The sequence below is a fragment of the Nerophis lumbriciformis genome, linkage group LG14 (genome assembly GCF_033978685.3).
Source record: "Nerophis lumbriciformis linkage group LG14, RoL_Nlum_v2.1, whole genome shotgun sequence".
Taxonomy (NCBI): domain Eukaryota; kingdom Metazoa; phylum Chordata; class Actinopteri; order Syngnathiformes; family Syngnathidae; genus Nerophis; species Nerophis lumbriciformis.
The window spans coordinates 32,642,784-32,657,932 of record NC_084561.2 but is presented as its reverse complement, the minus strand read 5'-3'; the positions used below and the strand labels follow the sequence as shown (position 1 = coordinate 32,657,932).

General features: G+C 40.4%; 1 protein-coding gene across 1 annotated transcript in view; it reads right to left on the bottom strand.

Moving 5' to 3' along the window:
- Positions 1-15,149, bottom strand: part of gmds (GDP-mannose 4,6-dehydratase) — a 203,075-nt gene that overhangs the window by 111,902 nt on the left and 76,024 nt on the right. Inside the window, exons 5-7 of the mRNA XM_061975613.1 lie at positions 14,927-15,119; positions 11,452-11,556; positions 9,276-9,403 (exon numbers count right to left, since the gene is read on the bottom strand). Of these exons, the coding sequence (XP_061831597.1) occupies positions 9,276-9,403; positions 11,452-11,556; positions 14,927-15,119 (426 nt within the window). The remainder of the gene's footprint in view (positions 1-9,275; positions 9,404-11,451; positions 11,557-14,926; positions 15,120-15,149) is intronic.

Here is a 15,149-nt window from a genome sequence, read left to right as displayed (position 1 = left end):
TTTAAATGTTCCATTGAGAATATAGAACATTACACACAGCGCTAAAAAAATATGTCAACATGTTTTTTAGTACAACTTCGGTAAGCTATGAAGCTGCACAGCTTGATGGATTGTCGGTGCATTGAACATACCAGTATAGTATCGTGTGTGTATAAAGACCGCAAAATGGCACCTATTAGCAGACATTTTATCTGGCGTTTTGTTTCGCAATATTTTGCAAAACCAACTTTTCTTACCTTCTGGTACCTGCTGATGTGTATTTAACATCTGCATAAGTCCTGAAAATGTGCGCGCGTCCGCCATTGTAGTCCGTGCAGACACCGTAGTCGATAAGCTTCTTGTTTTTGTCTAGCTTCTTATGGGACATTCATCTTCCGCTGTTGCCATTTGTAGTATAAAGTAGTGCGAAGTTCTTCCTTCTTAAAGGGGTCACATGATTTTTTTCTAAATTGAAAACACTATCTTGTGGTCCACATAACATGTAATGGTGGTTCTTTGGTAAAAATGTTGCATAGATAATGTTTTACAGATCATTTTCAATTAGCTTTCTGAGCGTGTCTTCAGGATCCGTCATTTTGTGGGCGGTCTTATTTACGTGGCTCACCTTCGGCAGCGTTTTCTCTCCGTCATCTCTTTTGTAGCGGTGTAGCGGAGTGGAAGAAGTTTCAAAAGATGGAGCTAACTGTTTAAATGACATTCAGACTTTACTTAAATCAATAACGGAGCAGCAAAATGGATGAATGGAGGAATCTTCTCATCCGTGACTCAATAATGCAACATCAATGCCGGAAAAGTGTCCCATGAAAAACCGTCCAACCAGAACCGTCTAATAACTAAAGTTCGGTGGGTGAATTATGTAAACCCACTACAGATTTTAGAGCTTTGATAGCTAGTCCACTGACAGACATAATTAAGAACTTTACACTCCTTTATATTAGAAATGGCAAAAGCGGAAGATGAATGTCACATAAGAAGGTAAAAAAAAAAGAAGAAGCTTATGACTACAGTGTCGCCACGGACTACAATGGCGGACGCGCACACATTTTCAGGACTTATGCAGATCCCAAATACACATCAGCAGGTACCAGAAGGTAATAAAAGTTGGCTTTGCATAATATTGCGAAACAAAACGCCAGATAATATGTCTGCTAATGGGTGCCATTTTGCGGTCGTTATACACGCACCATAACAATACTCATGTTTAATATGCCGACAATCCATCAAGCGGTGCGGCTTCATAGCTTACCGAAGTCATACTAAAAACATTTTGACAGATTTTTGAGCGCCATGTGTAATGTTCTTTATTCTCAATGGAACATTTAAAGTTTTGGTGTTGTTTACATTGCAGTCTACACATATCTCTTATGTATGACTGCCATCTACTGGTCACACTTATCATTACACCATGTACCAAATGAAATTGCTCTGAGGTCAGTAAGTACAACCAGAATTATGCCGTACATTAGGTGCACCTGGTTTTAAGGCGCACTGTCAATTTTTGAGAAAATGAAAGGATTTTAAGTGCGGCTTATAGTCTGAAAAATACATTAAGTGTTAACCCTGTAATACCATTTTTTTCACTGATTAATGCTTAATTACTGGACCCCTTCAAATGTAAATATGTGATGTGCCTCTAATCTTTTCTTTTTCTAAATACCGTAAGTGCCAAATGAAGTGAGGTCGTAACGAACAGTAACGTGTTGGTGATGATAAATTGTTTAAAAAATATTTTTTTCTTTAGAGTGTAAAAATCCATTCCATTTCATTTAAAACAATAGGTTCATTATTGCTTATATATCTGCCTCTAAACCTTTCAAAATACACCCAAATCTGCACTGATTCAGGTAAATAAAAAATAGCCTAATGGGGATTTAGACCATCGCCTGAAACCCGGAAGTGCCTCGAGTACACCGTTTACATTGCACACCAAATTCGATTTTTCGGGAGGGCTACGTCATTCGTGCGCCAGAAAGACGCAGTCGCCAGCGGAAATGGGCATTTCATCACAACACTCAGTTTCGGTTTTCATTTAAAACGACCAAATTTTCAGTGCATCACTTATCAATAGTGCGCAAATAATAGGCTGTATATACAAAACACAAAACCAGTGAAGTCGGCATGTTGTGTAAATCGTAAATAAAAACAGAATACAATGCAAATCCTTTTCAACTTATATTCAATTGAATACACTGCAAAAACAAGATACTTAACGTTCGAACTGGTAAAGTTTTGTTATTTTTTGCAAATATTAGCTCATTTGGAATTTGATGCCTGCAACATGTTTCAAAAAAGCTGGCACAAGTGGCAAAAAAGACTGAGAAAGTTGAGGAATGCTCATCAAACAGTCGGAACATCCCACAGGTGAAAAGGCTAATTGGGAACAGGTGGGTGACATGATTGGGTATAAAAGCAGCTTCCTTGAAATGCTCAGTCATTCACAAAAAAGGATGGGGCGAGGGTCACCACTTTGTGAAAAAAATATGTGAGCAAATTGTCAAACAGTTTAAGAACATTTTTTAACGAGCTATTGCAAGGAATTTAGGGATTTTACCATGTACAGTCCGCAATACCATCAAAAGGTTCAGAGAATCTGGAGAAATCACTGCACGTAAGCGATGATATTATGGACCTTCCATCCCTCAGATGGACTAATGCATTGTGTAAAAGTGCTCTGTGGTCTGACGAGTCCACATTTCAAATTGTTTTCGGAAACTGTTGTGTCCTCCGGAACATAGAGGAAAAGAAACATTCCGGATTGTTATAGGCGAAAAGTTCAAAAGCCAGCATTTGTGATGTATGGGGGTGTAATAGTGCCCAAGGCATGAGTAACTTACACATCTGTGAAGGCACTATTAATGCTGAAAGGTACATATAGGTTTTGGAGCAACATATGTTGCCATCCGAGCAAGGTTATCATGGACGCCCCTGCTTACTTCAGCAAGACAATGCTAAGCCACGTGTTACAACAGTGTGGCTTCATAGTAAAAGAGTGCGGGTACTGGACTAGCCTGCCTGTAGTCCAGACCTGTCTACCATTGAAAATATGTGGAGCAAAATGAAGCCTAAAATACCACAACGGAGACCCCGGACTGTTGAACAATTTAAGCTGTACACCAAGCAAGAATGGGAAATAATTCCACTTCAAAAATGTGTCTCCTCAGTTCCCAAACGTTTACTGAGTGTTGTTAAAAGGAAAGGCCATGTAACACAGTGGTAAAAATGCCCCTGTGCCAACTTTTTTGCAATGTGTGGCTGCCATTCAATTCTAATATGATTGTTTAAAAAAAAAAAAAAAAAAAAAAGTTTCTCGGTTCAAACTCTATTCAATTGAATATAAGTTGAAAAGGATTTGCAAGTCATTGTATTCTGTTTTTATTTACGAATTACACAACGTGCCAAATTCACTGGTTTTGGGTTCTGTAATATATGAATATATATTTTGATTTTGAAGTAAAAGCTATTGTTGAAAGACCGCAATTGACACTGTGGCTTATTTGCTTACATGTGAGTTGAAAAATAAAGCTCCCGTAGAACAATGCTGATGTCCGTGTATCCTCTACTTATCAGCCATAAAATGATTAAAACCCTCCCAAATATATTAAACTATATACATCCATTCATACATTATATTGCTTTCAATTACTTTAACGTAAATAACACTAATTTTTAAGGTGTTGCGACTTCCTCCCGGTCAACTTCCTTTGTTTTCACTTTATCGAAGTGTGTATACAAGTGACGTCGAGGCCACATTGAGGCCACATTGGGGCCTGTGCGCGTTTACACTGGAGTCTGATAAAAATCACATTTCACTTGCGGTGTAAACAGTCAGCTGGAAAAAATCAGATCTAAAAAAAATCTGGTTTGGGCTACTTTGCATTGTAAACGTAGTCTAGTCTAGTCACGTGATTGCAACCCAGGGCAATAGGGCAATTTGCAACTCATGCAAAGCTGATATTTCACCCAAAGTACAACAAACTACCAATATGCAGAAACATTTACACAATCAGCAATTTTATATGAATGTGGAGGTTTTGATCCGCTCCAAAACCTGGAGTGAACCAACCAGAAGTGGCGAAAACGTCAGTGCGTCCTCTACTCTTAATACTGTCGGTAATTGAGACTGCCTAAAAAAGTTAGTACCTGCTACTACTAACTGTAAACATATAATGAATACTTTTTATGAATTACATTTCCATTACATTACAAGAGATATGCAATATTGAACCAGACTAGTATGCGTTTTTTATGTGCTTCATGGGCACATAATCGGTCTCGCATGCCGATCGGTAGGGAATCAACTACTTACTCCCTTCAAATAAAATACTAATTAATTTATAAACTTTATGCAATGTTAGGCAACAAGAAAACATGCTAAGCTAGCTTAAAACAAATGAAAAGAAAGTGCTTAGGTTCGCTTTAACAGACGTTTAGATGGAAGTGTTTTACAGCAGAAAGTAACCAGCCATCAAAAGGAAATGAACTAGTTTTGTGAGATGATAATATGACAGCAACGGTTGTGCTGTTGATGTGTCCACACTGTTGCGGCCAGGAGTACGCTTATCTTATTATTATTATGGTACTCCCGTATACTAAAGTAATGTCCGATCATTACCTTATAAAATTTGAAGTCCTGACTCATTGTCAACAAAGTAATAATAATAATAACTGCTATAGCAGCCGCAACATTAATGCTGCCACAACGATGACTCTTGCTGACCTACTGCCTTCGGTAATGGCACCATTCCCAAATTATGTCGGCTCTATTGATAACCTAACTAACAACTTTGACAATGCCCTGCGCAAAACCATTGATAGTATAGCACCGCTAAAACAAAAAAGGGCCCCTAAAAGGCGCACCCCATGGTTTACAGAAGAAACCAGAGCTCATAAATTATCATGTAGAAAGTTGGAACGCAAATGGCGCGCGACCAAGCTTGAGGTTTTCCATCAAGCATGGAGTGATAGTTTAATATCGTATAAACGCATGCTTACCTTAGCTAAAGCTAAATATTACTCAAATCTCATCCGCCTCGACAAAAACGACCCTAAATTTTTGTTTAGTACAGTAGCATCGCTAACCCAACAAGGGACTCCTCCCAATAGCTCCACCCACTCGGCAGATGACTTTATGAATTTCTTTAATAAGAAAATTTAACTCATTAGAAAGGAAATTAAAGACAACGCATCCCAGCTACAACTGGGTTTTATTAACACAGATACAACTGTATCTACGACGGATACTGCAATACAAAATAGTCTCTCTCTTTTTGATGAAATAACATTAGAGGAACTATTACGGCGTGTAAGTGGGATAAAACAAACAACATGTTTACTTGACCCACTTCCTGGGAAACTTATCAAGGAGCTTTTTGTATTATTAGGTCCATCAGTGCTAAATATTATAAACTTGTCACTTTCCTCTGGCACTGTTCCCCTAGCATTCAAGAAAGCGGTTATTCATCCTCTGCTCAAAAGACCTAACCTTGATCCTGACCTCATGGTAAACTACCGACCGGTGTCCCACCTTCCCTTTATTTCGAAAATCCTCGAAAAAATTGTCGCACAGTAGCTAAATGAACACTTAGTGTTTAACAATCTCTGTGAACCTTTCAAATCCGGTTTCAGGGCAAATCACTCTACGGAGACAGCCCTCGCAAAAATGACTAATGATCTACTGCTAACGATGGATTCTGATGCGTCATCTATGTTGCTGCTTCTTGATCTTAGCGCTGCTTTCGATACCGTCGATCATAATATTTTATTAGAGCGTATCAAAACACGTATTGGTATGTCAGACTTAGCTTTGTCGTGGTTTAACTCTTATCTTACTGACAGGATGCAATGCGTCTCCCATAATAATGTGACCTCGGACTATGTTAAGGTAACGTGCGGAGTTCCTCAGGGTTCGGTTCTTGGCCCTGCACTCTTTAGTATTTACATGCTGCCGCTAGGCGACATCATACGCAAATACGGTGTTAGCTTTCAATGTTATGCTGATGACACCCAACTCTACATGCCCCTAAAGCTGACCAACACGCCGGATTGTAGTCAGCTGGAGGCGTGTCTTAATGAAATTAAACAATGGATGTCCGCTAACTTCTTGCAACTCAACGCCAAGAAAACGGAAATGCTGATTATCGGTCCTGCTAAACACCGACATTTATTTAAAAATACCACCTTAACATTTGACAACCAAACAATTACACAAGGCGAATCAGTAAAGAATCTGGGTATTATTTTCAACCCAACTCTCTCCTTTGAGTCACACATTAAGAGTGTTACTAAAACGGCCTTCTTTCATCTCCGTAATATCGCTAAAATTCGTTCTATTTTATCCACTAGCGACGCTGAGATCATTATTCATGCGTTCGTTACGTCTCGTCTCGACTACTGTAACGTATTATTTTCGGGTCTCCCTATGTCTAGCATTAAAAGATTACAGTTGGTACAAAATGCGGCTGCTAGACTTTTGACAAGAACAAGAAAGTTTGATCATATTACGCCTATACTGGCTCACCTGCACTGGCTTCCTGTGCACTTAAGATGTGACTTTAAGGTTTTACTACTTACGTATAAAATACTACATGGTCTAGCTCCGTCCTATCTTGTCGATTGTATTGTACCATATGTCCCGGCAAGAAATCTGCGTTCAAAGAACTCCGGCTTATTAGTGATTCCCAGAGCCCAAAAAAAGTCTGCGGGCTATAGAGCGTTTTCTATTCGGGCTCCAGTACTATGGAATGCCCTCCCGGTAACAATTAGAGATGCTACCTCAGTAGAAGCATTTAAGTCCCATCTTAAAACTCATTTGTATACTCTAGCCTTTAAATAGCCCCCCTGTTAGACCAGTTGATCTGCCGTTTCTTTTCTTTTCTCCTTTGCTCCCCTGTTCCTTGTGGAGGGGGGGGGGGGGCACAGGTCCGGTGGCCATGGATGAAGTGCTGGCTGTCCAGAGTCGGGACCCGGGGTGGACCGCTCGCCTGTGCATCGGCTGGGAACATCTCTGCGCTGCTGACCCGTCTCCGCTCGGGATGGTGTCCTGCTGGCCCCACTATGGACTGGACTCTTAATATTATGTTGGATCCACTATGGACTGGACTCTCACAATATTATGTCAGACCCACTCGACATCCATTGCTTTCGGTCTCCCCTAGAGGGGGGGGGTTACCCACATATGCGGTCCTCTCCAAGGTTTCTCATAGTCATTCACATCGACGTCCCACTGGGGTGAGTTTTTCCTTGCCCTTATGTGGGCTTTGTACCGAGGATGTCGTTGTGGCTTGTGCAGCCCTTTGAGACACTTGTGATTTAGGGCTATATAAATAAACATTGATTGATTGATTGATTGATTATCAGCGTTTGATTGATACCTATTTTATTTGTCGTTTTTGTTAATGTTAACGGAATAAGTCCCTGGATACGAGTGGACTTTGAGGGCAAAATTCAAATTATTTATCTAAGTAGTAGAATAGTAGTAGTAGTAGTAAATAGTAGTATTTTTTGTTTAGTTGTAGTGCACTACAGACTTTGTATTGTAGGAAATAAACAAGAATAATGAAATTGTTTAAATATCTAGTTGCTATTGTTACACTGCCTTCAAGTTTTTTTTTAGTTACTGATTATAATTGTGATTAAAATTTAAACGAAAAATCATACATTTTAAATATATCAAGTAAAAACTTTTAGTATCGATATTGGTAAGGCCAATACTGCCCCCATAACTACATACTATTGGAGAGATACTCAAATTTATGATAAGAACTACTTACAGTTCGCATTCCCAAAAAAGTAAGCGATTTTATGGTTCTTTTTTTTTTTTTCATATCATAAGCAATAGCACTGACCATGAATTAATTATAAAACAGAGTTATCATACTTTCCGGACCATAGGGCGCACCGGATTATAAGGCGCACTGTCGATGAGCGGGTCTAGTCAGGTCTAATTTCATACAAATAGGGTGCATTAAAGGGATCATAGTATTACATTTTTTTCTTAATTGAAAACATTTCCTTGTGGTCTACATAACATGTGATGGTGGTTCTTTGGTCACACCGGTCGTTCCTCATTTCTATTGTTGTTACGGTTCATTGTGTTACAGGGTTTTTCATTGTGGTTGTCTTCACTTGTTTTTTTTTTGCTGCTGACTTGTCCTTTTTTCATTTCACTCCTGTCATAAATCTTCATCTTTCCACTTCTTTTAGCCCTGTACATGTTTGTGCTTACTACTTTGACTAAGCAGAAAAGGGAGCCTGTTGAGTAGATTGAACATTGCTGCTACCTAGCTGCAGACTTGTGTATTATTCTGACATAAATACGAAAGTGTAGACATAAATAATGAATATCTCTCATGATGGTCGCAATGTTGAACCTCACTGCAAACCAAAGGGGGCCTTGACCCACTATTTGAGAAACACTGCCATAATTAAACAGAGAGAAAAGTGGCAGAAAAAAAAAACTTGAAAAAAAACAAACATCTTATTTCAAAGTAAAACCCCAATCTCAGTTTTTGTTTTTTTTTTACCAGTTTTTCAACATATTGTTGAAAGAGTGAGGGAATTGTCAATCAATATCACTTTATACACACGAATCACATATAAAGTTGAAGAGTGGACAATGGAGTGATCAATTGACACCCTCTTTGGGTTGTAAAACACCATCAGTTTGGTTTTTGTCAGCATTTAGGACTATTTTGAGCTGAACAAGTTAATGCTAGATAGCAACAAAAGCTTTTTTACAAATATTAAATGGCTTGGACAATAGCAGATTCAGAAAAATAACACACAGGTGTTGTGTAAGCAGAAGTGTGTTCTTCCCACAATATTTTCTTACTTGCTCAAAATGAAAACTAATCATGACTGCTACCCCACATAAAGCAAACAACTGGGGCGGTGTGGCGTGGCTCAGATGGTGGAGCGGTTGTCCAGAAACGTAAAGGTTCCAGGTACAAATCCAGCTGCCGCCATCCTTGTTACTACTGCTGTCCTTGGGCAAGACAATTCACACACCTTGTTCCCAGTGCCAAACACACTGGTGTATGAAAGTTTATTGCAAAACTCCTTTGAAAACGAGAGTCTTCATCTTAATAGGACTTCAGTATCTTGCTCAAGTATATTTCGACATGGTGACAAGGTGGGGAGACTGAAGGTCAAACAAACAATATTTCGGTTGGAAGAGGACTACTCTACAACCTGAGCTATTCCACCTTGGGCAAAGGGCGTTTGTGTATGTTTCTCTGGTCTTACAATTTACAATATATGTTTTTTGCACATTTTACCTCCACGTAGTCTTTGGCATGGCCCCAATCCCTCTTTGAATCCAAGTTGCCCAGACTGAAACTTTGAAGTTGGCCCAGGTGGATCTTTGCAACTGATCGGCTGATCTTGCGTGTCACAAAATTGGATCCTAAATAAAACAAAAACAGACAACACATAAAGACATGAATATTGACATTAGGACAGTCAAATTGAACACGATAATAACGTGTTGAATATGAATTCATTTACCGGTGCAAATTTTTTCAACATGCGATTAACGCGCATGACTCCTGACTCCTTTTTGACCCTTGGTCCATTCCGTAGCGTAGGGAAATATAATGGCGTTCAGTTACTGTTGAGCCACAAGCTCGTAAACAGCAATCAGAAAAGGGTACAATATGGAAATCCAAATCCCATGTTCAAAGTCAGGGCAAGTCATTATACCACCAAGAAAATACTATTTTATCTTCAATCACTGTAGCAACCACACTGCAGAACAGGAAGCAACTGCTTGGCTTGAAAACATTGCATTTGCTAAACAAATAAAGTGATGCAACTACCTGCTGGCACGCGTTGCCGCTTGCAGAGAGGTGAAGTTTTACTTCCGTGTTTGAATTACGATTGACTGTATTGATAACATAAAATGTAGATTGTTACACTGACTGCTTTAGTAAGATTTAATAAAATCTCAGCAGAAAAGACGTACGGTAAGCAGGAAGTCTAATATGGTAAGAGTTATTTGGACACTAGGGGAACATATAAGGGTTAGGGTTAGGGTTACTAATAAGCAATAATTCTGAAGTTATTGAGGGAAGACTCTTAGTTAATGGCTTACTTGTTGTATAATAAGGCCATGCAGAATAAGGCATTCATACATACTTAATAAAGACTAATTAAGATCCAATATGTTACTAATTTGCATGCTTATAAGCAACTAATTAATGGTGCATAGGTTCCCCATACTAAAGTGTTACCATATTTATATACATACATACACACATAGGCAGCACGGTGGACCAGGGGTTAGTGCATGTGCCTTACAATACAAAGGTCCTGAGTTTGATCCTGGACTCAGAATCTTTCCGTGACTGTGTGGGTTCCCTCCGAGTACTCCGGCTTCCTCCCACCTCCAAAGACATGCACCTGGGGATAGGCTGATTGGCAACACTAAATTGGCCCTAGTGTGTGAATGTGAGTGTATATGTTGTCTGTCCATCTGTGTTGGCCCTGGGATGAGGTGGCGACTTGTCCAGGGTGTACTGCGTCTTCCGCCCGAATGCAGCTGAGATAGGCTCCAGCACCCCCCGCAACCCCAAAAAAGACACGCGGTACAAAATAGATGGATGGATTAATGGATGGACATATTTATAGACAAACCCCGTTTCCATATGAGTTGGGAAATTGTGTTAGATGTAAATATAAACGGAATACAATGATTTGCAAATCCTTTTCAACCCATATTCAATTGAATGCACTACAAAGACAAAATATTTGATGTATGTATGTATGTATGTACGGAAGGCGGGGTACACCCTGGACAAGTCGCCACCTCATTGCAGTGTGAGTATACCGTATGTGTATTTGTATGTCCATTATATTTGACTCCCAGTGTGTGTGGGAGCCAGAGTCTGGCCCCAGCCAACCAGAGAGCCCAAACCACAAACAGCAGGTGTGGCGCATAAAGTATATAATAGTCACCAAAAACGAATGGACAATGAAGGTGAAGGCAAAAGAGTGAGGAGTGTCCTGACCAGATGTAGATATCTGGTCAGTGACTGTCATTTGATTGTTGTCAAATGTTCTTTGTCACATAGTGTACTTTCTTGTCCAATAAAGATTTGATTAACTTATGATGGCTCAGGTGTGATTCACTACAATATGGCCCCACAGCACACTGGATTCCAGTTAATTAAAATACCACAACACTGAATATTGTTCAGATAAGTTAAATTTAAGAACTTGCACACAAAGCAACACTGGAGGTAACTATGACGTGCACATTTTCCGCGAATGCGTAGTAGGTTGCGTTGCGCCGGCTGACGGAGGGGGTCTTAAACGACAATTGTGTGTGTGTGTGTGGACAAGGATAAGGCTAGGTGGGATTTACCCTGGATACACTTAGTGTAAACAGGGCCTAAAATCATTTCACACAAAAAAACAAAAAAAACAATGTAATGACTGCAAGAAGTCTCTCACCTCTCCTTGGACTCTCATGGTTAAAGAGGATCCCGTTGACGGCAAACATGTTGTAGGCCTCTCTGAAGTTCACCACAATCCAATAGGCATACAATTTAGCTGCACCTTAAAGATACATACAATTTGTGTTTTACTTTACAAGCATGTTTGTACAATATGTAACTGTATATCAGACTTGCATTTAAGGAGCTAATCATTTCAGTAACTAAGGACATACAATTATTTTTATATCCAAAAAACAATAGTAGAATAAATAAAGGTGTTCGTGCTTTTATCTGACAGAAGACAATTTTGAAAACACGGGATAAGATGTTGCTATCCCTTGTGCAAGCACGGACAAAAGTTCATTAGTGAATAGTTAAGTGGAAACTTCCTGGGTAGGTTGATTTTAGGAATTGAAATTTGGAACGCATCGCCAGTGGGGTTCATTTGGCTCATAGGATGTTTTGGCCCTTTTCAACTATGCACCCCCACTAGAGGTGGCAGGGTGATTAGCCCTGAGTCATGCCAAATTGTTCATGAGGCATTCAATTCCCTTGGTACCTAAGCTGACCGCAAACCTCCTGGTTTGCAATTTGGGGGTACAGCAGGGATCTGATTCAGATGGTGGCTATGCGCTGACAATCCTCAAGCTCAAACTTTGTCCTTTCGTGGCCCACACTTTCCTCCAGGTTAATCAATCAATCAAAGTTTACTTATATAGCCCTTAATCACAAATGTCTCAAAGGGCTGCACAAGCCACAACGACATCCTCGGTTCAGTCCTACATCAGGGGAAAAAAAAAACTCAACCCAATGGGAACAATGAAAAACCTCGGAAAGGACCGCAGATGTGGAGATCCCCCCCTGGGTGACCAGTGCAACGGATGCTGAGTGGATAGAGTTAATAATGTGAGAGTCCAGTCCACGGTGGGGACAGCAGGGGATCCACTTGCATGTAGACACGTTGAGGCGCAGAGACGTCACCGACTGATGCATAAGGAGTGGTCCAGACTAGGTCCCGACTTCATGTGAAAGTCCAGTCCATTGGGAAACCAGCATGGGATCATCTTGAATGGATGAATCACCAACTGATGCAAAGAGGAGTGGTCCATCCTCAGTCCTGACTTCGAACAGCTAGGGCTTCATCCGTGGAGGCTGATCCATGGTCACCTGATAATTTCTCTATGCAGAAGAGGGGGGCAGAGCAAAAAAAGAGAGACAGCAGATCAACTGGTCTAAAAAAAGAGGTGTTTTTAAAGGCTAGAGTACACAAATGAGTTTTAAGATGGGACTTAAATACTTCTACTGAGGTAGCATCTCCAACGGTTACTGGTAGGGCATTCCAGAGTACTGGAGCCCGAATAGAAAACGTTCTAAAGCCCGCAGACATTTTTTGGGCTCTGGGAATCACTAATAAGTCGCAGTTCTTAGAATGCAGATTTCTGGCCAGGACATATGGTACAATACAATCAGCAAGATAGGATGGAGCTAGAACGTTTAGTATTTTATACATAAGTGGCAACTTAGGAAATATACACATCTGACTTCAATCCCACCCACCCAGAGAACATCATTATCAAATTTGCTGACGACAACGGTAGTGGGGATGATTACAGAGGGAAATAAGGCGACCTGCAGAGATGAAGTCCTGAAACTGGGTGAGTGGTGTAAGTTGAAAAATTTGGCACTAAACATCTCCAAGACAGAAGAACTCATCTTGGACTTCAGGCGTAACAAAGCCGCCCTTGCCCCATTGTACATTAATGGTGAATGCGTGGAGCAAGTCCAGCCCTTCTCATTTCTAGGTGTCCATATTTCTGCAGACGTTTCCTGGACAACCAACACCTCTGCTTTGGTCAAGAAGGCACAGTCGCGGTTATATTTCCTAAGGGTGCTCAGAAATGTACGACTAGACACCCAGCTGTTTGTGACCTTCTACTGTTCCCCAATTGAGAACCCGCTGACCTACACAGTAACTGTGTGGCACTCCAGCTGCACGGAGACCGACAGGAACAGACTGCAGAGGGTAGCAAAAACTGCACAAAAAATCTCCTTGCCCTCTTTGATTTGACTCCTGTTGTCCCAGCAGGGACAGAAACATCTCCAAAGACATCACCAACCATGGCTCCCATCTTTTCAACCTGTTGCCTCTGGTAGGCACTTCAGGTCCATACGGGACAAAACAAACAGACTCAGGGACAGCTTCCTCCCCAAAGCAGTCCCTATACTCAATGCACATTTGCACTAATGTAAACCGTTTTTTTTGCACTGATCCTTGAGACTCACACTACTTATTCTCTGGTTACCTGCCTGTGTTGTTATGCTGTGTTATACTGTGTATGTATACTTTTACTTGTGCTAGTTATGTCTGCACTAAGGATCTGCTCTCCAAATCTCATTATAATGTGTATAAGAACAATAAAGGCTTTCTATTCTATTCTATCCGACCAATCTAAGTCTATGAGCCTAAATTAATGAAACCTGTTTGGATGAGAGACGAAACGTCTTCTAAGACAAACCAAGCAGTCCAGTTGCGATCAACATGACATGATCACAGATGCAGACCTGACTGACTCTGGTACTGAGGACTGAAATGGGGGTCTGATGTTTGTCGCAACCTGCAAGACTGAAAATACTGCACTGGCAGTGTGCTCCACCTTATTTGTGACAGAAGGAACAAGCTATTTTATTTATGTTAATTGTATAAAGCAGATGTTATTGTTGTTTGTTCTTGTTATTGCATGAAATGTAAAACACTCTAAAAATGTATTTCTAGTGTACGTTTTAATTTTTAGCATATTTCCATTCCCATATTCCTGAAGTGAGTCTGTTATTATTATAGTAGGGACTTGATAAAAGGGAAAAACATTCTTGAATAGATTTAGGCACTATTAGTGGTCAACAAACAAAAAAATGCCGAACAAGCACTATACATAGTTTTCAAGCTTCCACTTAACCTGTCCACCTATTCAACGCACAAAGCACACTACTAAGCTACATGGTTATCATGCCAAACTGTTCACTGCAGATGTCCAACAAGTCAAAAAAACTAACTAAAAATTGCACACCTGTTCGATTGCTGGGGGGCCAATTTTGAGGTCTTGGCTCTTGGACTGTGTGTGTGTGTGTGTGTGTGTGTGTGTGTGTGCGCGTGTGTGTGCATCAACATATTGAAAACGAGTGCTGGATGTTGTGGATACAAATATGTCTTTGTTTCAGCAAGAACCACACCAGTCTTTAGATAGACATTTAACCTCAGGGTGTGTGGAGAGCTAAAAAGCTGCCCAAACCCTAAAGCCTACCTCTTTTCTCTCGCGCTCTCTCTCTTTCTCTACCATAATCACACCCATTTTTTTTAAAAACAGTCTTTGCTGAATTGTTTCTGAACATGGTCATAGTCAACTCTCTGAACAGTAAAAAATATACAATAGACAATCTACATGACTGTACGTTTCTACAGAATACATGCTATACATTGAACATGAGTACAGTACCGTAAGGTGAGCGAGGATAAAACGGTGTGGTTTCCTTCTGTGGGATCTCCTGAACTTTGCCGTACAATTCACTGGTGGAGGCCTGATAAAACCTGACACTGTTGGTCAGACCGCACGTCTTTATAGCATCCAAAAGACGAAGTGTGCCCACGCCATCCACATTTGCAGTGTACTCAGCCAATTCAAAGGAGATCTATTAAGGAGACAAAAACAAGGCTTAATG